Source organism: Erpetoichthys calabaricus, chromosome 7 (genome assembly GCF_900747795.2).
Source record: "Erpetoichthys calabaricus chromosome 7, fErpCal1.3, whole genome shotgun sequence".
In the NCBI taxonomy this organism is placed as follows: Eukaryota; Metazoa; Chordata; class Cladistia; order Polypteriformes; family Polypteridae; genus Erpetoichthys; species Erpetoichthys calabaricus.
In genome coordinates, this window is record NC_041400.2 from 141,167,643 (window position 1) to 141,190,611 (window position 22,969).

The 22,969-nt window shown below is 38.6% G+C and overlaps 1 protein-coding gene across 3 annotated transcripts in view; it reads left to right on the plus strand.

The window, feature by feature from the left end:
* rgs7bpa (regulator of G protein signaling 7 binding protein a) overlaps nt 1-22,969 on the plus strand; it is a 107,698-nt gene that overhangs the window by 56,476 nt on the left and 28,253 nt on the right. For all 3 annotated transcript variants that reach the window (XM_051929708.1, XM_028806004.2, XM_051929707.1), the window contains exon 3: nt 19,331-19,461. In XM_051929708.1, coding sequence (XP_051785668.1) covers nt 19,331-19,461 — 131 coding nt within the window. The remainder of the gene's footprint in view (nt 1-19,330; nt 19,462-22,969) is intronic.

A 22,969-nucleotide genomic window follows, 5' to 3' on the forward strand; every position in this document is an offset into this window, starting at 1 on the left:
TATTATCCTGGGGTAATTTGTGTGCTGTCCTAAAATTATACCTGGAAATGAGAACATACTGTACTTATCCTCTTTATTTAAATCAAGTCAAGCTACCGACTGTGCTTTTTAACATACCACCAGTGTGGTGATGAGCCTGTGAGATGTACCAATAAAATCTTATTAGATGGCACTAAAAGTTGAAAGAAAAGCAAAACCACAATTTATAGCAATTCGAGTTAGTAGGTTTACTTGTTTACTGTGTGGACATCAGCTTTAGCACTGTGGACTCACAGCTCGAAGGACGTGGGATTGATTTCCAAACCCAGTTGCTGTCTGTAGGGACTTGGCATTTTTTGGCATAGCATGAGAATGTTCTCTGGTTCTCTTTCCACATCGCTAAGATCTGCATTTTTGGTAAATGGCCACTCCAAACTGCTTTAATATTAACTAGCTCAACTGAGTCCATGAGATTGATAGATAGGATGAAGATTCTCCAGTTGTAGTCTGTGCATATAGAAAAAGCACCTTCAAATTTTTAAATATATTGAACAGGTCCAGCATGTTATCAGTGCAAGTTTTATGATTTTATGTGTAGTGCAATGTCATCATAAATCAAACCCACTAGATATGTAACCTCATAGATGATATCAAAGTTTTATAGTAGGCCAAGCACATATACCTGGCATTCATTCAACAAGTGTGATATTGTTGAGGTCATCTACTCAATCCAGTTTTCTACTGGAAAACAAGAATTCTAACTAAGTTGTTCGAGTTACAAGCTTTAAACAATACTACTGTCTTAGGATCCAACTCCTTTGAGGTCAAAGTTAATGTAACTGTCATTTATCCTTGCTATGTTGTGCCATTGCTTTTGCTTGTTATGCTGGGCTATTACAGTATACACACTGCATTTAGAAAGTCTTTGAACCCCTTTTCTTCCTGCACATTTTATTGTGTTGTAGATTTAATTTTAAATTGATAAATTTGCTATGTATGCCTGTGGTATAGCGGGTCCCCAGCTCCCATTAAAGGCCAGTTAAAATAAATAATCACTGTGCTCACAGCTTAGCGAGGGGGCATAGTGGTTGTGTGGCTGAAGCAGTTCTCAAGGCGATTTGCGGTGTGGGCATTTCTCACCTAAGTGCACAGGTGAGAGACCGCCCGCATCCGTGATTGTTCCTGGGGCTGCTAATTTGCTACAGCTGCCATGCCCTCTTAATAAAATAGAAGCGCAAGTCGGTTAATAAGAGAAAAAAAGAAAAGGAAAGAAAGAAGAAAACGGGAGGTAGCAAGAGAAGGCAGGAAGCAGGTGGAGAGAGCCGGTGTGAGGAAGAAGGAGATCGAGCGAACGAGCAAGAGCAGGCTCGAATGAGAGAAAGCAGGCAGCTGGGAGGTGAGCCCACGAGGGGAGTCTTTGGCTGACACTCGGTGGGGCTGAAGGAAGCGGTCGATCCAGCTGAGCGATTTAGGAGCTGGAGTGACCAGTAGAGGAGACAACTGACCGTCGAAAGGAGCGGGAGTCGTGGAGGCTTTGGGCTGGTTTAGCCCAAGCGTGAGTCCCTTGGCCGCTGGGGAAATAACCCAAGTCTCGGTCCGGTTTGGAGCCCAACGTAGCCAGGGATCGGAGGGCTACCGGACCAGAGTGAAAGGCAGCTGTTCCTGCAGGTAGGCAACTCTCCTGTTGAGTAGCCCAGATGGGAGTAGCAGGGGAGCCGCCATGGTCAAAAGAAGACACCGGGCTTTGTGTTTATAAAGGATTGCTTCCTGTGCTATTTTAACCTCATTGTTTTTAGAAGATTTTTCTATTTGTTTTTTTTAACCTCCACGTTTCACAACTGTTTTTATGGATTATTTAATTGAAGATGTTTTTGAATGCACTGCACTTTATTTTGAACACCTTGTTTTTGTTGATTGTTTTAAATAAAAGCACCTTGCACTTTTGCACCATCCCCTTGCTATGTTGTGCCTCACTGCTAAGCTCATTGGTAACATTACCGACGGTGTAGGGTTTAGATGATGGGAGCATGTATCGAACCCGCATCGTCACAATGCCCTTCAATCTACAATCGCTAACCTATAATGGCAAAGTGAAAACATGTGTGAGCTTGATCAAGTCACTTGACCTGCCTGTGCTTCAAATGAAAAACCAAAAGTAATGTAACCAATTGTATCAAAAATGTTGTAAGTCGCCTTGGATAAAGGCATCAGCCAAATAAATGTAAATGTAAATGTTTTTAAAAAGGTCTGCAAATTTATTAAAATTCAAAAACTGGAATCTGTCATTCATATAAGCAATCTAGACCCTTAATTCAGTACTTTGTAGAAGCCCCTTTGGCAGCAATTACAGCTTGGAATCTTCTCGGGTAAGTCTCTACAAGCCTTGCACACCTACATTTAGGCAGTTTATCCTATTCTTCCTAGCAGATCCTCTCAGGGTCCATTAGATGGAATGTGATGTGTCTGTAATCTGCCATCTTCAAGTCTCTCCACAGATGGTCTATGGGGTTTATGTCTGGACCACTCAGGGACAGTTAGTGACTTGCCATGGCTGTATACTTCGAGTCATTCTGGTGCTAATAGGTAAACCATTGCCCATGTCTGAGGTCATATGCACTCTGGAGAAGGTTTTCTTCAAGGACCTTTCTGTATTTGGCTGCATTCATCCTTTCTTTAATTCTGACCTGTCTGTCTGTTCCTAACTCTGAGAAGCACCCCCATTACTAGACAGCATTAGGTGATGAGCAGTGCCTGGTTGTTATTAAATATAGTGCTTGGAGTTGTACCAAAACAGTTCAACCTTTATCTTATCATTCCAGAGAATCTTTTACCCTCATGTTCTCAGGGTCCTTTAAAGCAGTGGTCCCCAACCTTTTTGACAGCAAGGACCACTTTATTAGATGCATATTTTTCCATGGACCGATCGGGGGGGCAGTTTTATACATAATTTACATAACATTTCTATTATTATTAAGTTATTAAGCAGTTCGCATACGTTTGCAACCCGAGATTTTTCGTCTTTTTTTGCATATAATAAAGACATATGCTTTGCATTTGCACATCACAAACATTAACACTGCTATCTTTTTTCGTGTCTGCCGTTTCTATAGGAGGGTGACAATGAGTTAAATTCCAGTGGATGTTTTTCAAATGTTGACAAGCAATAAGCAAAAAGTATCACTGAAAACCACAGAAAATAAAAACAGCAAAAAAAAAAAAAATTCGAGGAAAGTTCGAAGAAAGAGATTTTTTTTACAATGTTTCTGTTTGGGGATCGTTGTGCAAATGTGCACAACTGAGCTGCGACCACAGATCTAACTGCTCTGTGGATGATTCGTTCAAGCATTTCAAGGTCACTTCGTTGTAATGAAAGCATCTGCTGAATGTACTTCGTAGTAACGCGATTTCTATAGACTCGTGTCATATGGGGAAACTGTCAGGACCATCAAAATACTTTGTTGTAATACTCTCTCACCTCGGTCTCTCTCCTCTCTCAGCGCCGCTGCAAAGCCCCGCCCGCCAAGCGTTCTCAAAAGTCTGAGTGAGTCTCCGTTGCCGGCAGTTCTCTCGCGGCCCAGCTGTCAGACGGCTGCGGCCCAGTAGTGGGCCGTGGACCAGGGGTTGGGGACCCCTGCTTTAAAGTGTCATTTGGCTCTTATTCAAATGTAATATCTGTCTAGCAACCGTACCATAAATGCCTGACTGATGGAGTACTGTTGCTTTTCTGACAGGTTCTTCCATCTCAGTAGAGGACTTCTGGAGCCCATTGAGTTCTTGGTCTCCCCTCTGACCAAGGCACTGCTTGTCCACTTACACAGTTTAGCTGCTTGGCCAACTCTAGGAAAAGTCCAGGTGGTTCCACACTTACTCTGTTTCACAATTCCTGAGATCACTGAGCTCTTGAAAACACTCAAAGCTTTGGAAATGATTTTATATCCTTGCCCTGATCAATGCCTTACCTCAATTTTATCTCAAAGGTCTGCAGGCAATTCCTTGGACTTAAGGGTTTGATTTTTGTCCTCACACATAGTGTGAATTCAGACACAGGAGTTTGACTTTCTAAACAATGCCCAATCAATTCAGTTTGCCACTGGTGGACTCCAGTCAAGTTGTAGGTGCATCTCAAGGATACATAAAGCAAATAAGATGCACTTGAATACAATCTGTAACGCCATAGCATGGGGTCTGCAAACTTACTTGAATGAGTGATTTCAGATTTTCACTTTTAAATTTACAAACATATCCAGAAACATACTGTATTTTCACTTTGTCATTATGGGTTATTGAATGTAGATTAAATGGCAAAAAGTGGTAAGCATCTGTTTAAAATTAAATTTACAAACCAATAAAGTATGCAGAAAGGCAAGGGGTCTGAATGCTTTGTAAATCCAGCATACAGTAGATCCAAATGTTTCCTTGGTAGTCTGCTCCACTCTTTACACTAATATCACACAACTTAGCACACTATTGTATCTGTAATATTCAAAACATTACATTTCTCACCTTACTTTGTAAAAATTTGAACAGTCTTCTTAAGAAATGTATGTTGTTAACTGAGGTTTGAGAATAAAACAGATAGTATGCTACAAATAAGGATAAATGGTTGCTTTACTGCATTTATTTTGCACATCTGTTTCCATTTACTCTTGTTATGCTGTAATATAATTGTTTTTCTGGTTAGTTATATCATTTAAGTAAATTAAATATAAACTTGCCATCAGAAGTAGCTTGACAGAATATGTATATATATATATTTCTGCTGTTAACAGTCTAGGAAAAGAAAGGGCAGTCAAAATAATGATCTTTTTAAATGAGGTCCCAGAAAGTGTGCTCCAGAAATGTCACTTAACTCTAGTACAGGAAAATGTCCTTGATAAGGGGACTTCTAAGCTTTATGCACTTGAGAGCCCTTTCAGAGAAATGATAGTGTGCTTACACCTTTAGCAGACTGGCACTGACTGGCCTTCCACTTCAGGCAGGAATCTCACTCAGCCTAAATGTCTGACTTTGACTTCATCAACATAAAAATCTGAGCCTTGACAGTGGAGACGAGGATGACAACTCACAGAGTTATGCCAGAAAAACTAGTTACATTGATTCAGCTGAGTTTTTGATGAGAAAGTAAAGGCAAAGTGAAAAAGTATGTAAAGTCAGCCTCCTAAAATAAGCAAGAAGTAAAAACATTAAAGGAGACTGAAGCATCCAAAGCAAAAGGTTAATATCAGCAATCCCAATCAAGGAAGAATTTTGATGGTACTTTGTGTAATTTCCCCAGCCTTCCCATTTTGACCGATTGAGAAGTAGTGCTGGGTAGAAGCAAACACTTGGTCCAGAGCTCAGGACCCTCCTGACAGTTTGTCCTCAAAGTTAACCCAGATAATCACTTTGAAAAAAAAAACATGTTTTTATAGTTTATCTTGTGTGACATGAAGAATGCTGAGGCTTTGGTAAAGTTTGGGGTGCCCTATTTAATAACACAGTAAATAAAAAGTCCACTTCAAATGTTCTTTAGATCTTGAGTCAGCTTTGGGCATGAGCTCTCCGTTTCTGTGATCCTCAGCAGGTCAGTAGATGACCTCCATAATCAGACACCCCAGTTATGTTCTTTTGAGGGGGTGGGGCTAGACATTCACTCCTGGCCAATGGGGTGCCGTTGCAGAGGAAACCAGAGATGCAGTTATTGGCAGGGCCCCCCTCTGATCAACACTGGTACTGTTCAGCTTAACTGAGCCCTCTGGAGGGCTTTTAGGTATGCATGCATTACTGTACATTTACACTGGTTCCTGTAAGGCTCACAATATTCTCTTAAATATTTACATTGTCATACACGTGGATCTGGTGAGTTTTTTTATGGGGACTGATTTTAAGTTTGCAAATGGGGAAGACAGCATGTGTGACGCCTTTGTAACAGTGTCTGTGCACAAGCACCTTGGAGAACAGTGAGATCACCCTAACTCCACAGCAAGGAGGCATCAAAGGAAAAGAAAGACAGACATAAGGGTCAGGTGACCACCCAGAAGATCAAAAAAAAAATATTTTAACAGTGACTTTTATACACCACAAACCCCTTTGCCTGGACTATTAAACAGGAAGTCCTGCATCTCCAACTCTTTTTGTGTTTTTGCCTTTATTCTTTATATGTCATGATTCCTGTAAATTTTCTGTTATTTCTGAACATTTTTGGACATTATTTTCTGTGTTTTAGTTATTTCATTCTTTTTACTGTTATTCTGATGATGCTGTTTTGCTTTTGGCTTTGGTGTAGTTGTTGCCATTTTGTGTCAGTCCTGTCGTGGCCATGTTGTTTGCTAGACTGAATTCTGATAAAGAGACTGCTAACTCGCTGCCTAGTTAAAATGGCTGTACACAGTTTTGGACCTCCACATTTTGCTTTTGGGTGATTTTTTAAAAAATATTACTCTGTGCTGAAGACAAAGCTTTTTTTTTAAATAACTCCTTTTATTTATTTCTGTAGCACATTTTCATACAAAGGAATAAATTAGACTAGATTAGGTAAACTTTAATAATTCCAAGGGAAAATTTAGATGCATACATCAGGAGAAACATAAAACACAAGGATGCAGACTCACAGGACAAATAATACAGCCAATCAATCAATAAATAAATAAATGTTGTCACATGTCTGCGCATGGGAGGCAGCTTAATGACTCTAGTGACAGTAATTACCTACCGAACCAGAGGTTGGCGCTGTGTTCTAATGCCTTCTGTCATCCTCCCACTGCAGAACAGAAGATTGAAGGCCATTTCACCATTCAAATTACTTCTGTTGTCCATTCTCTTGGAACCGCCCCTTCCTGCCTGGAGCCCATATGACCGGAAGTTCGTCCATTTTGAAATCAATTCTAGTTTGTGCTTCTGTCTGAAAACACACATCCACAACTATTTGTATGTTATTCGTGCTTACAACTATTCTAGTCATGCAGGGTCACTACGATGGTGCCCCAACTCTTTTATGTTGTCTTGTCTCCTCTTCACATTGTAACTTCAAAATGAATTTAAAGAGTACATTGGGAGAAGGCACTGAATTACCTGATAGCAGTGGACAGAAAAGACTCCCTGAGGAACTTCTTAGTACACTATAGTGGTATGAATCCGTGGCTAAAAGTGCTCCAAGAGAGCGTCTCCTGGAGGAGATAGAGGGAATTTTTCATGATGGCATCCAGTTTTGCAACCATTGTCTTTTCCGGAACAGCTACCAGTGTGTACAGGGTTCGCCCTGTGATGGAGAAAGATTTCCTGATAAGTTTGTTCAGGCATTGTGCATCTTTTGACCTCAGGTTGCTTCCCCATGAGATTGCAGTGTAAAACACCATACTGGCTACTATGGCGTGGTAGAATATTTCATGCAGCTTACTGCATACAACAAAAGACCCAAGTCTCCTTAGGAGTGCCACTGTATTGTCAAACCAGCCCAGTTTGTTGTTTATGTGAACACCAGGTACCTGTAGAGATCTGCACCAATTCCATGTCCTGTTCCTGAATAGTGACTGATTTCAGAGGCTGCTTGGCACGGTGGAAGTCCACCACCAGCTCTTTTGTTTCACTGATGTAGCGGAACGTCCTTTATAAGATGTCAAAGAAATTGTTATAAGAGAACAAAAAAAAACAAATTAAGAATAATAATGAATAAATAGTATACAAAAAATAAACAAAACACACTACATTCTACTTCAGGTTTGCACTCTCCTTTTTGACTTCTGTTTTTGGGATTTCATTTTGGTTATTTAGAGTGATTGATTAAACTTCTTGGTACTGACCTTAGTCTGCCATTTTTTGCCTGCCCCTTTCTTTTTATATTCATCTACTGGACATTGTTTCTCATTTCTTGGCTCTCAGAGACAGGTTTGTAGTCATGCCAGTAACATACTGTATATTTAGTTTAATTTGACCTTCCGGCCATGCATTCTAGTGAAAAAAGCAGTTTAATTTTAGAACTGTAAAAACAATTATACTAACAATGTTCAAATTGATTTATTTACTCTGTGTCACATGGACAATTTGACATGCCTTGCCTGCACTAAAGGCAGACAACATTAAATGATGATTAAGAAATCAAAAAGAACAGTACAAACACAACATAGATACCCAGTGAAATATACGTTACACGTTATATACGTTTTAACAGAAATATCCTATTAGAGTAATGAGCACATTGTACACTATTCTGCAGTCCTTTAATACTGCCTTGGTTGCTGGTACCAGGTGGAGTTTACAAGTGACAGCTGTAAGATTGTTTATGAAGGATGTAAAAGGAGACAGCTGATTCGCAATGATCTGAAACAGAGACTAAGAGGCATCTTTAAGCTTACTGTCAGAGTGATATAATAGACCATGTCTCAAGAGGTAGGGCAATGGAGGCAATCAGACACGCTCTGCAGATGGAGTCATTTATGGGAAGAACAATACACAGTAGCTGCAGTATATCCCATCCACCCTCCTTCCAAGAAAGGGAATTAGTGATAAAAGCATAAAGTGCTTGGACAAATCTCTCTTGATGCAAGCCCTCCTTTCCAGCAATGCTGAGGAACAGTTCTGAGAAATCCAGAGAAGTCAATATTCTTCACCGAGGCTAATATTGTGGTGCATCCTCCTCTGTGTCTGCAGCAAGTTCTTCTTTTGATGAGCTTCAGGAGCAGAGTTGGGCAAGGGGGCATGATCCATGGATGGAGACCCATCTGCTCAAAGCACGTTGAAGCTCACGTCTAGCTTAACCATCTCCAAGTCCATGTAGGCATATCTAGTGTACTGGAGACCACTGAGAAGCACAAATATTTTATTGATTAAGTTCTATATATAAAATATAATATAAAACAAACAAGAATGAGAGTGAAAACCAAACAATATAGCCATTAATCAGCAGCATTTCCTATTTATTTCATGTGGTGATAATATTTTTTTTTTGATCTGAAAATCCTCACCAACCATAATAACCAACCACCATAATTTTTAAATATTTACATTTTTCAAGTTTTCAGCTTGGTGCAACATAAACTATAACAAAAAGAAACAAAAATTTATTTTAATTTATTGTGATGTGTACTTGTGGAAATGGAAAGCAGAATTGTTCAAAAGTTGGCACATACTGTACATTACACAAGGTATAATAGATAGAAGCATGAACATTAATAGGATGATTTACATAACATAAATTGCTCTGCACCATGACATCAGTCTACTATATATGAATATTTTATAAATGCTTTCATTTATGCTGTAGTACAAGTATACCAAATAAGAACATTAGAACAATTATGACTAGAACATGCTGCTCAGCCCAACAATAATCCTACTGAACTAATTTCTCCAAAAACACATTGAGTTGAGTTGTGAAGATCCCTAAAGTCCTACTATCTACCACTCTATTTGATAACTTATTCCACATCCTGCATCTCTGTGTGTGAAGAAAAACCTAATAATATTTGAGTGAAATATATTGTTCCATTTGTGTCTCTGTTTTCTGGTTCTTGTTTTGAAGTAAAAGTGTGGATTCATGGCACTATTTCTTTTCATAAATTTTGAACACGTCACTCATTTCTTCATGATGTATAGTCCTGGAATCAGTCTAGATGCTGTTTTCTGCTATGTCTTTTTTGATTATGGGAGCCAATACTGCACACAGTGCTCCAGATGATGCCTTGGTTGTGCGTCATATTGCTTAATCATAACTTCTCCTGACTTACACCCTTCATGCTGTGTTGCATAACCCAACATTCTACTCATCTTCTTTATCACTTCTGCACACTGTCTGCATGCACAAAGTGAAGTGTTACTACGACTCTTGGTCTTTGTCATAAGCTGTACTTTCAAGTTTCACATTTTCTGCTTGTCTAAACCCAGTTTATTTTTTCTTTTTATTTTATCTTTTTTTGTTTGTTAAGAAAAAAATTGTGTTTATGTGTTTTATTGTTTTCATTGTTTTTCATGTTTTTATGTAATTTCTGTAATGTTTGTCTATGATCAAGTAATTGTGTCCTGTACCTTGTTCTCTGTGGGTGGAGCCCCAGAAGGTGGAGCCACCCTGATGTCATCAGTCCTGGGCCCTCCCTCTGGTTATTTAAGTCAGCTGGGAAGGCTCAGGAGTTGGAGATCATTGTGTTTGTGTGGAGCATTTGGAAGTATTGTTATTTTTGTTGAATTCCCTGGTTTTTGTTTACATTCTGTTTTTGTTCTTTGGATTTTGCTTTTTGGGACTTGTTGACTTAAGATTGCCTTTTAGGCAACTCATTTCTTTCCTCTTTTAAGTATTTTCCTATATTTTTCTAGTTTGTTAAATAAATTCTTTGTATATAAAGATTCTTTATAATCTTGATCTTAAGCCAGAGGTTTATCGTCTTGTTCTGTCTTGTGGGGCTTTTTGCTTTATCTTTGAAAATTTCATCATATTTTGAATTATTAAGCCAGTTTTCCTACATTTAGGCTTAATTAGGTAGAAATCTGTAGGTAGTTATCTGAGGAAAGCTGGTGTGGATTGGGTCTGTTTTGAGCTGACCAGTGAAGATCCTCACCTGCTTTATGGTTATTTTTGGAGGACTTGTATCCTTTTTGTTATGCTTGTAATTCTTAATTATGATATTTTCCTTTTTATGTTATATGAATACAGCAGATTTAGAAAATTAATTGATGGTAATGTGTAGTGCTTTTTGTTGCTGTGTTCATAAGAATTTTACTTATGAATGCATTGAAATTTTTCCACCACCTCCTGACACACCTGTATGAGGAAACCTCTGCATATGATATACCGCTTAGCTCATCTTAATGTCTAGTTATGTGAGACATCAAGCTTTTTGTCCACAATTTTTTTTTGCTCTCTGGATCCAAAAAGCCCTAATTTTTTGTTTTGTGCAGGAAATTACATCCTTACAATAAAGAGCAAACCAATAGGTGTCTTCATCAAAAATGGTCAGAAGGAGGTAACACTCTGCATGTCACATCAACTGACTCAGAGTTCACCCTGTAATTGGATATTAGAGGTCAAAGTTGCTTTGTTTCATTAAACTTCAAAAAAATGTGGATCAGCAATATAGTTATGTAAAGTTTTGTTTTATGCTATTGCAAAGTTGGTGATCACAAATATAACATTTTTTTTTATATTTGATTCCTTACCAGTAGTCCTGGCCGACTAAGAGCCATTCCCAGAAATGACAAATTTCAAGCATAAGCATGAGGGGTATCATTTTAGATTATTGCAAGGTCAGTGATTACGAATATGATGTTATTTTTGAGGTTTTTATCCTCTATGGATCACTATTAGATAATAAAAATGAGAAATCTCTATTACAATCAAGAATATTTAACTTTAAACATTTAAATTGAAACAAATATTTTAATATTGCAAATATTTGTTGCAAGTATACTTGTCTATAATGTACTTCTAATTCTTCAAATAAATCATTACATTTTCTTATGAACACTCTGAATTAAGGCGGCTCACACTATTTCAGGCCATTTTAAGGAATTGCCCCCAGCAGTATTTAACAACGAAGCAGCACATGAAGGTCTAATTTCAGCATTGCTTAACACTCTCCTCTTTTGATTCTTAATTTTGCATTTTGAATTCCTGGTGTTTGACATCTTTTATTTGAAGTAGTACTGTTTTTGGATCTTGTATAGTGTTTTGGTTGCTTCAGGTTTAAGCAAACCTATTTTATTTATTTCATTTTTACTCCTGTCGTCATTTTCTTTTTAACCTTGTAATAAATACTAAATATTATTGATTTGTTTGGCCAGAGGTTTGATATTTTTTACCTCTCTCCCTTTACTGATTTTTTTTAGATTTTAAAGCCTGCGCCCCACTTTGGGCCTGTGCAGACCATAAGCCTGCCACTTGAGTTGGGATCTAGGCTTCTAGAATTGGTGAGGACTTCCCTGTTGGTGCAAACTTGATGAGGGGCACCCATCTGGCTTTTATTTTAGAGGCCTACATTTTTTTTGATATCTTTAAATTGGCAGAATCATTGCACCGTTAAATATTCAAATCTAACACTTCTATTTCCTATATGTGATGTTTTACATTTACTTGTATTAAATTATGTTTCCCACAAAATTGCCCCAGTCTAAATTCTTTTCAGGTCTGTTTATAATATTGGTTGTTTGTAGATTATTTATCATTCCAACAAGTTTGGTAACATCTCCAAATGTCACCTACTTGCATGTAGTTGGGGCTTTGTCTTTCTACTCTTTGTAACACAGAACAAAAGGCATGTTGAAAGATTCCCCTACTGTGTGTTTGATGGTGGAAAGTGATGGCAAACTTAGAAGATTTGTGCTAACTTAAAAAACGTTTTGAGCTGGATATGTCGTCATTAAAGATGGGTAAACATGTAGGGAATAGAATAAATTAGTTTGGAGTTGAGGAAACAAAAATTGATATACTGTAAATTTAAGGGTGGGAAAGATGAGAAGCCACCATAACCTCAAGAACAATGGTAGTACAGACAGGGTTTGTATTTACTTTTCAATGGCAAAAAAGGTTATAATTAAAGTAAAGATATTAATTATTATTAATATTAAAGATATTAATAATTATTATGAGTGATAGATACGGGAAAACAATACAGGAACCCATTTTATACACAAAATCTAAAATCCTATAGTAGCATCAAGTGCTATCTTTTTTCGAGAAGTACCTAGAATTGTTTCATTATCTTGCAGATCTGAGAGACTAAAATAGATAATTGAATTTAGCAGGCCACACACTAATTGAAGATATATTGCCAACCAACACTTTTTAAATAATGAATAAAACTAAATACCCTGCTTTTGTAACTGTTCATATTTCTTGGGTGTTCTGTGAAATTCTGCAAAGGACAAAGGTCATTTCATTATTCCCTTCTGTTTAACTAAATTTTTGTTAAAGGTTTGCTAGTATAGATAAGACTGTTGTAGCCAATAAACAATTTCTACTCTCTCTGCTGGGTTCTGGGCTGGTGTTTCTTGTGTGTCATGGACATTCCCACATAAGCTTTTCTCATCAGGTTCAGATCTCTTTTAAAGAGATTGATGCTTCAGGTAAAGGGGTTTTGGATATGAGGCTGAGAAAAATATTACCACATCCATGAAAGTATTAAAAGGCAAGCTATGCTTACAGTATGTACTTTCTGGTGTTTCACTGTTGTGGAGTAAGTAAAGCTCATAAAGATTTTTAATTAGCAACTCTGTGTTTTAGTTGTATGTAAATAGAAGTTTGGTGACAAGGTCAAAAATTTGCTGTCGAGTTAAGTTCAGATTCTGATTCTACAATGTTTAAAACATCCAGAAAAATTGATTCTAGCATGATGTCTGTAGGGGCGGCACGGTGGCGCAGTGGGTAGCGCTGCTGCCTCGCAGTTGGGAGATCTGGGGACCTGGGTTCGCTTCCCGGGTCCTCCCTGCATGGAGTTTGCATGTTCTCCCCGTGTCTGCGTGGGTTTCCTCCCACAGTCCAAAGACATGCAGGTTAGGTGGAATGGCGATTCTAATTTGGCCCTAGTGTGTGCTTGGTGTGTGGGTGTGTTTGTGTGTGTCCTGCGGTGGGTTGGCACCCTGCCCAGGATTGGTTCCCTGCCTTGTGCCCTGTGTTGGCTGGGATTGGCTCCAGCAGACCACTGTGTTCGGATTCAGCGGGTTGGAAAATGGATGGATGGATGGATGGATGATGTCTGTAAGTGTGTCTTAGCAAATTCGTGTGACTATAGAGAATGAAATTGATTTTTATCTCTTAAAATTAGAATTTTTGTCAGAAATTTGAGGTTTATTTGTGTTATGTGGAGTTCCTGGATGACTACATCCTGGCAAAGATACAAAAATGCAGAATGAACGATTTCAGATATATCTGCTCTGAACACTGAGACCTATGTACAATCATAACTTCCAAAAAAATAGAAGCATCTTTTTCAAACTAGTTGTAATGTGAATGTCTTCTTACAGACTCCAGACTTGGTCCAGTATATGTCTCAATATCCTTCAAAAATAGTTTGACCTATATTCAATGATAACTGCTGTAGAAATTGATAAATTTAACTTAGTTTTGTACAGTCTACACCATTTTGTCATGGGGATAGGCCTATGAATTTGCAAAATTTGTGGAGAACAGACAAGGCGAAAATAATTGTATTAAATCAATCTTATAAAATTATACAAACATAAATGTCAATAACAAAATCCATGAATGCACCTCCCCCTGTACCCCAACAAATTCAGTACGTGAATAACTGGAAAGAAATAAAACCCTTCGACACAGACAACCCACAAAGTCCAAACAGTGCTGACACTTAAGGTATTATTAGTCTTGCTCTCTTTTTCCAAGAGTTTTCAAACGTGTTATCCCAGACAAGCAAGGATCGCTTTTAGCTCACCCACATTAATTTCTCCTGACTTTCCCATCTGCTTCTATTCCAGAGTGGGTTAGGCGGCGAAGTCTTCGAGGTGGCCACCTTCATAAGTGGGAATGGACCCCAAATCTGGGTGAGGCAATCTTTTCTCTGGCCGTGGATTGTCTACGTTTGCTGTTTTTGCAGTTGTATTGAAACCTCTCTCCTCTTGCCTTTAGCAGCCTTTTTTAATTCTGTCTTACTGTCCTTTCGCCATGGCAACCCCTGGAAGCTACAGCAACAGAACACACCGTCCAAAGGTCCTCCTTACAACTTCTGCCCAATGTGCCTGATTCCCTGCAAACCCCTTATCCACTATATTATAGGTGCTGGCACAGCAACAGGGTTTACATTGAGGATGGCAAAGAGATAAAAGGCAAATCAGTTAACATTTATGTGGCAGTGCTAAACGCTTATCAGCTACATCCCTCCAGTCATACAGTAGTCATTGCTCATAAATACTTACTCTAGGGGTAGCTGTACACTTTTGTTTTTGCTTTGTCATTATACAATTGTTTGTGTTGATGAAGTCAAAAGGATGACTGAATATATTAGGTTTCCGTAGCATAACACAAAAAACTATGAAAAATTCAAAGTGAGGAGGTAAAAACTTTTTATCACCTCTGTACTCTCACAGTACAAGGACAGCATAAATGTATTTTGTAAGTGGCCTAAGAGTGCAATTATCATAATATTATTGTTTTTAGCTCAGTTATTTTTGGTTAAGGCTTTGACAGAGTATTTCAAGAACAGGGGTATAATGTACCCAAGAGTCTCCAGGACCAAAAGGTATGACTTCCTTATGGTATGAAACTTGAAAGTGCAACTTCTGAGAAGGACTTAATAGTCGTAGTGGACTCATAGCTATTAACTTCCAGACAGTGTTCAGAAGCCATTAAGAAGGTTAAGAGAAAGTTAGGTTATATAGCATGATGTGTAGAGTACAATTCCAAGGGGTTATGCTCTAGCTTTATAATGCACTGGTGAGGCCTCATCTGCAGTACTGTGTATAGTCCTGGGGCCTCATGTATAAATGGTGCGTATACACAAAAATATTACGTAAACCCATTTCCACGCTCAAATCGCGATGTATAAAACCTTAACTTGGCGTAAAGCCACACACATTTTCACGGTAGCTCCAGCCCTGGTGTACGCAAGTTCTCCGCTCGGTTTTGTAAACTGGCGGCACCCAGCGTCAAAGCAGTGGCGCTATTTCCAAGTGGTTTCCCTTTCTTTTTTTACATCCACAACGCTGGCTTTATCAAATACACTGAAATTAACCGCATATTGTTCATTAGTTTAAGGCATCTGATTGTAATTAACCTGTAACAATATAATGGTCCATGGAATGGCCAAACTATTCCAAATACCATAGCTGCTTTAGCGTTGTTACTCTCACTGCAACTTCTTCTTCTACTTTCAGCTGCTCCCATTAGGGCTTGCCACAGCGGATCATATTTTTTCATATTACTCTCACTGCACCACTCGGAGCAGCTGATCGGAAAGAGAATTGTATACAGAATCAAGCACACGCTGCCTCAGCTATTCGCTATTTGAACTGCTCTCATCCGACAAATGCTTCAGAGCCTTTCCTGTACAGACCTTGCAGTTCAGAAATAGTTTCATCCTAAGAACTATAAACACACTCAATCAATCCATCAAGTGCTCCTTATAGAACTGTTTGTACTTACAAGTACAATTACCTCACTGTAAACTTGCAATACAGTTATAATATTGCACAACCTGCGCCACTTTATAAAGCGTGTATTTACATATGACGACTATATCATTATTAAGATGAAATGCAGCAAAATATGTTTATTACATTATACAGATAAAATGTTAACGTCATTTAAATAATCTATATTGTTAATAATTAAACAATTAGTTCAGGGATTGTTCCTGCCTTGCACTGTATTCTTGCTGGGGCTGGCGCGACACTGGAAAGATAGATGGATAGAATAATTAAACATGTACTACGAAGGTATTTCAGTGTTCCTTAAAAGTTTTGAAGAATCTGCGTTCTAAGCTTACAGATGACTTAACCTCTATTACAGAGCTGATTGTGTGGCGATTGGTTACTTGGAGAAAGAAAAGGAACAACAGGAATTGGGGGTTAGTACATTTGAAAGAGACAGTGCTGCTGCAATAAATTATTTCATCGAAAGTCACGCACGGCGCAGCAAGCGTCTTGCGAGAGGCAGGAACAATCTGCTCATCACTATCACTGCGCCACCTTGTTCCCATGTTTAATAACTTGCTTTAATTCCTATCATCATGAAAATGACATCAAGTATACATCTCAGTATTTAAATTATTCAGAAAGCTGTAATATCATGAATGTAATGGATTCCGTGCCCTGTTGGAGGAAGAGAAAGTCCGTTTAAGAAGCACGTAGTGATTCACACACACAGAGCACATAGAAGAACACATACAAAACAAAGCATTTAACATGCTACTTTAGTTACGATGGTATTTGAGAAACTGGTAAATTAAACGATTTAAAGATGAAGTTTATGATGTTCTACTTTAATGACATAATAAACTACGTGATTGAAGTGGAAATTTCGATATTAAAGTTGGCATTTTGAGATTTTTTCTCACTGTGTCCCTGTTTTTTTTTTTTCTTTTCTCTGTACCCTAATAAGCTTTCATATGACACTCAGACGGTGGGCTATGACTCACCTTTTCACGGCGACTTTGATATCTGACCGCTTCTTTTTTATTTCGGGCACTGTGCATCTTTGGGAACTTGAGCTTTCGAGTTTCTCTGACACTCTGTCACTCGATCAACTTCCTTTTATTGATTATATCACTGTTTAAACCAACAAATAGTAAGTTTTTCCTTGCCTGCACTTGGTATTCACTGAAATTCTTCTATTTCCCCCGTGCTTTTACCATTGTCTTTTCACAGATGGCTGAGCTTAAGGGGTATTTATATTGATTTGCATATTCAAAGAGGCATAATTATGGGAGGAGTTGGGGCGGGACAGCAGATGTGTGCACGTGCGTTACTTTTCACGCTGACCAGGATTTATGTAGCGGAAGAGCATGGAAGTTGGCGTTCGCACAGATTTATGCATCTGGATTTTTTTGTGCGTATGAACATTTCTTTTTTTATCCGTACGCCATGTTATAGTGTGAATTCTACGCACGGCATTATACATGAGGCCCCTGTTCTCCAGGCTACAAAAAGGACATAGCAGCACAAGAAAAATGTCAAAGAAGTGTGACTAATCTGATTCCAGAACTGCAGGGGACAAGCTATGAGGAAAGATCAAAGGACCTTTTCAGTTTAAGCAGAAAGAGATTAAGTGGTGACTTGATTGAAGTATTTAAATTATGAAGGGAATTAGTACAGTGGACCCAGGTTGTTACTTTAAAATGAGAAATTGAGATTAGTTAGAGGAGAAAACTGCTTGCACTGGTGAATTTAAAGAATTGCAGGAAATGCAGATATTTTTAATTTTATTCTTATTTTTTGGTCTGTGAGATTTATGTTTGTACCATGGATAGACTGATGAGTTTCTCTGTCCAGGTTACTGCACCATTCTTAGAGATCACCATTTTGGCTTATTATTCATATTTTTATACATTTGGTGATTGACTTTATCCATTGCAAATTACACAGTAATGATACATTACAATTATTTTCTCTGATCTGTACAGTTGAAGCACAAGCAGATCAATTGACATGTTCAGGTCACACAGTGATTGAACTGACAGCCTTTTGGTATTCAGCACCTTAGCCACCGCAGCACACTGCCTGGACACATACTATGGGCGCCAGCGCCTTGGGTTTTCTCCATATGTGGTACCTGTGAGGCTCCATTAATATCATTACACAAACTTAAAGTGATGATTGTTTTCTTTCCATTTGAGGAATTTGTTTTCTTCCGTATGTTTTGGTTATTTTCTGCTTTAAACAAGTTTGGTTTCTTCAAAGCATTTCTTTATATTAGTAGTCTACCCCTTGGGTTTTTACTCATTATGAAAGGTAGTATAAAATGTAGAGAATAATTGATTTATTTTATGTTAAATGCAACCATCAGATGCAATAGATTTAATGGGTTTTGGGCAGGTTACTAATAGGAGTAAATACATAATGTCAACTTGATTGATGATGATTTGCGCCAGATTCCACATGTGTGCCCCATAATAGATTTTTGACTCCACTTGGTTGTTTTATTTAGCTATCAAGAGAATCTTAGCCACAAAAGAAACTTTGTAAAATGCAGGTAGTGGATGAATGAATGTACTTTAAATGGAGACCTGACTTGAAGCTTTTGCCAATGCAAGTCTCTTAAAAAACTGAGAAGGACACTACGAAGCTTTCTGATTTTGTAGGACAAGAAGGGTTGTCCTCTAACATGTTGTTCAGATTCACATTTTCACCAAGATAACTTGCTAATTTGATTTCAAGGTTAGAAAGAAAGTTGGAGTGTCAGCAATCCTTTCCTTTCCTCTATCACATTCTTTAATTACCTGCCACAGCAAAAACAGAAAGAAATTATCTGCCTTGTCTGTTTTCCCTCTAACACAGACTCCTCTTTTGTTCTGCCTCATGATGTCTTGGTATCTGTGCCTCAGGTATCTGCATGCATTAACAGTGTTTCATGGTGACAGAGAGTGGAAAGATATGGAGGTGTCTAAAATGCTTCTCACGTGCATCAACAAGTGACTCACCCTGCAGTATATTCATTAAGCTAAATAAAAAGTGAACTTTGTCTGAATTTATGTTCTTTTGATTGGGTGACTTGAATGCATTTAAGAGCTCTGCTAATCTTAAGATTTGTTTCAGACATACTTATCCTCAAGTAGGCTAATCAGCCCTGCTTCTGAGGTTTATTCTCTGTTGTCCTTCAGGAAGCAGGTGGATTGGACTCACAGATCAATAAGCTACTACAGCCAATTGACTAAATGACCTCTATTTCTGTGACATTTCCTGAGATTCTAAGATGATTATCAACAATGTATTTCAGCCCTGAAGATGGAGAAATTCATCCTGAAATCTGCAGGCTTTACATTCAGCTACAATGCTGTCTAGAGATGTACATAACTGAAATGCTGAAATCAGTATGCCTTTTAGGATCCCTTCAGCTTCATCGAAAAGGTATTTTTTTGCTCTTATCTATTTAAAATAATTTGCCTTCATTTCACTTTAAAGCAATGCAAAGTTATATGCTGCTGTGGTATGCATATGTATAAAAGGAGGCTAACTATGCATGCTATTTCTCAGTAATCTCATTAAACTAAGCATTGTAGCGCTGTGCCAGGTTGGAACTGGAATTCTAGGCAACAGGGGTACTATGGGAGGAGTCACTACAAGGTCTCCACTAAAAGAAGTCAAGTTATGCAACAAATAAATAATAATAATAATACATTTTATTTATATAGTGCCTTTCCCATTCTCAGGGCACCTAATAATGTATTTGACCATGCTAATTTATTTGTTGCAGTAGCATCAATAAGCGATAGGTCAGGCATTTACAGAGAGTGCCCTGGAAATAATTACTTCAGGGGCACAGAAGTATGAGATAGTGCCAGCAAAATGTTGCAATGCATTATGTCTAGGGCACTTCTCGTAATTATGGACAGGCTGCTGAGGGATTTCCTGACTCATTAAGAGTGACCTGGAGCACCAAAAGCTGATGAAAAGGTGGTTAGACCATTGAGTTTCAGAGAACATTCATGACGCCATAATTAGTTTTGGAAATCACCTCAGAAGTGGCCCCTTGTTGAGGGCTTGAAGGTTCTGTCCAAACAGAACTTCAGTGAACATGGATTGGGAGGTGAGCAGGATGAAGGTTTAAATCGTGCGTCAAGTGAAGAGAAAGGTTCAGAATGTGAGGTAGATAGAGATAGACAGAGGAGTTTTTATTTGTGGTACTTATAGGTTGGCGAGCATCCAAGACATCCCAATAGACTGACAAGAGTTCAAAACCTTTCTGAGGCCCAGGCCAGATTTTGGCTTATTTAGTATTTTATTGTTCCTTGTGGGTTTGGGATTCAAAAATATTAGTAGCGTAGACCTTTCACAGTAAAATTCATTAATCTACTACTTAATACACTGTCCGGCTCATACAGTACTTATTTAGAATCTTCAAGGGGATAATGGTGGCCATTTGGCCTTGGTCATTGAAACTTGGACCCATCGAGAGGTTTATTTTCTTCAGGAATACTCTTTACCGGACTGTTTGTTTTCCTCTTCTTCATTGTTAACTGACCACATATTAATTATAATGTTCATGGACTTTATATTTGCATGATTTGAAACTGATGAGTTTTACTACGTGCTTAATGTAATTTGTGTGTTTTTGTATGGCCTATAGATTTTCTGAGCAAGGAGTCTTAGTGTCTGGCCTTGCAAGTGTCCTGGATAAAAACCAAGATTCAGGCCTTTAATGACCTCTTAGGCACAGCCATCAGCAGTGTGTCTGTCTGTGAAGAGAGTGTCAACCCTGTAGAGAGGTTTACTTACCTCGGCAGTGACATGCATGTCTCTGGTGACTCTTCCTGTGAAGTCAGTAGATGGATTGGGAGAGCATTAGAGGTCATGAGATCGCTGGAAATATGTGTGTGGTGCTCCTGATGTCTCTGCAAAAGGATGAAGATCCAAGTGTTTAGAGTCCTGGTGCTCCCTGTTTTGCTATATGGTTGCAAGATATGGATGCTATCCAGTGACCTAAGACGAAAACTTGACTCCGTCGGTACTGTGTCTCTTTGGAGAATGTGCCGATTGAGGCACATTACCTGCATTGTGAGGGAGTGTCAGTTATGACACTTCAGCCATGTGGCACAATTCCCCAAGAGTGATCCGGCTCACAGGATCCTCATTGTTGAGGACCTGAGTGGCTGGACCAGGCCAAGGGGGTGCCCACGTAACACCTGCCAGCTGCAGATAATGGTCTTTTCTGGATGGTGGGATTGGACCATTTGTCTGCTTGGGGGTTTGCCAACCAGGATCTCAAGTTGTTTCGTCATGTGGTGGGTACGGCAATGCTCTGTACCAGTGCATGCTCCCCAGCCTGACCTGACCTGATATATATAACTGTATATACGGTGGATTCAGAAAGTATTTAGATCACTTTCTGCACACTTTATTTTGTTCTAGATTTAATTTCAAGTGGATATTATTTTCAGAAAGGTGTGCAAAATTTTCTATAAATCATTAGCTGAAATGTATCATTTATATATAAGTATTCAGACCATTTGCTGTGGCACTTCAAATTGTAGTCATGTGCATCCTGTTTGCTTTAATTATCCTTGAGATTTGTCTAGAACTTGATCAGAGTCCACCTGTTGTAAATTGAATTGACTTGGCATCTTTTAGAAAGGCACACACTTTTGTATTTAAGGTCCCACAGTTCACACCACATGTCATGGGAAAAAACAAGCTACAAAGTTCAAGCAACTCTCTGTAGACCATAGTGATCAAACTGTGGCGAGGCATAGATTAGACCAACAGGTATAAAACTGTTTCTAAAGCTTTGAGTGTTCCCAGAAGCACAGTGACCTCAATAATTATGAAGTGAAAGAAGGAACCACCAGAACTCTTCCTAGAGTTGGCTGTCTGGCCAAACTGAGTAACCAGGCAAAGAGGGCTTTGGTTCAATAACCCAATGATCACTCAAACAGAGCTTCAGAAGTCCTGATAAGATGGGAGAACCTGTTGGAAAGATGACCATCTCAGCAGCACTCCATCAATCGGGCATTACTGGTAGAGTGGCTAGACAAAAATCACTCTTGAATCAAAGGCACATGACACTTTAAAGGATTCAGGGCATGAAAAAAATGACCTTCTCTGAAATGCAGTACTATGTTTGATCATCACCTGCATTATACAAACCCTATGGTGAACCATGGTGGTGAAAGCATCGTGTTACAGGGCTGCTTCTCAGGGACAGGCACAGGGAGACTGGTCAGAATTAAAGGAATGATGAATGCAGCCAAAATACAGAATGGTCCTTGAAGAAAACGTGCTCCACAGTACACGCAGTCTCAGACTAGAAAGACTTTCAGACCAACAATGAACCAAAGCACACACCCAAGACAGTGGCTTCAGAACAAGTCTGTGACTGTCCTTGAGTGGTCCAGCCAAAGTCCAGATATACATCCTATAGAACCTCTGTGGATAGACCTGAAGATAGTAGTTTACAGACACTTCCCATCCAATCTAAAGGAGCTTGAGAGAATCTGCCAGAAAGAATGGAATAAAATGGCCAAATCCATGTGTACAAAGCTCATAGAAAGTTACCCAAGAAGACTCAAACCTTTAATTGCAGCTAAAGGGGATTCTACAAAGTACTTAATTAAATGTCTGAATACTTAAATGAACAAGAGATTGCAGCATTTGATTTTTAATAAATTTACAGACGTTTCTGAAACCATGTTTTCATGTTATGGTTTATTGCATACAGATTGATGGGCTAAAATGACAGGTTTATCCATTTAAGATTAAATCTAAAACACAGTAAAGTGTGCAGAAAGTGAACAGGTCTGAATGTTCTCTGAATCCAATGTACTTTATGTAGCTGTAAATATTTGTCCATCTCTCATAGCCTGTACTCAGTGAAATACACTATACAAAAATTAATTGAATTGAACTGAATGGACGCTAG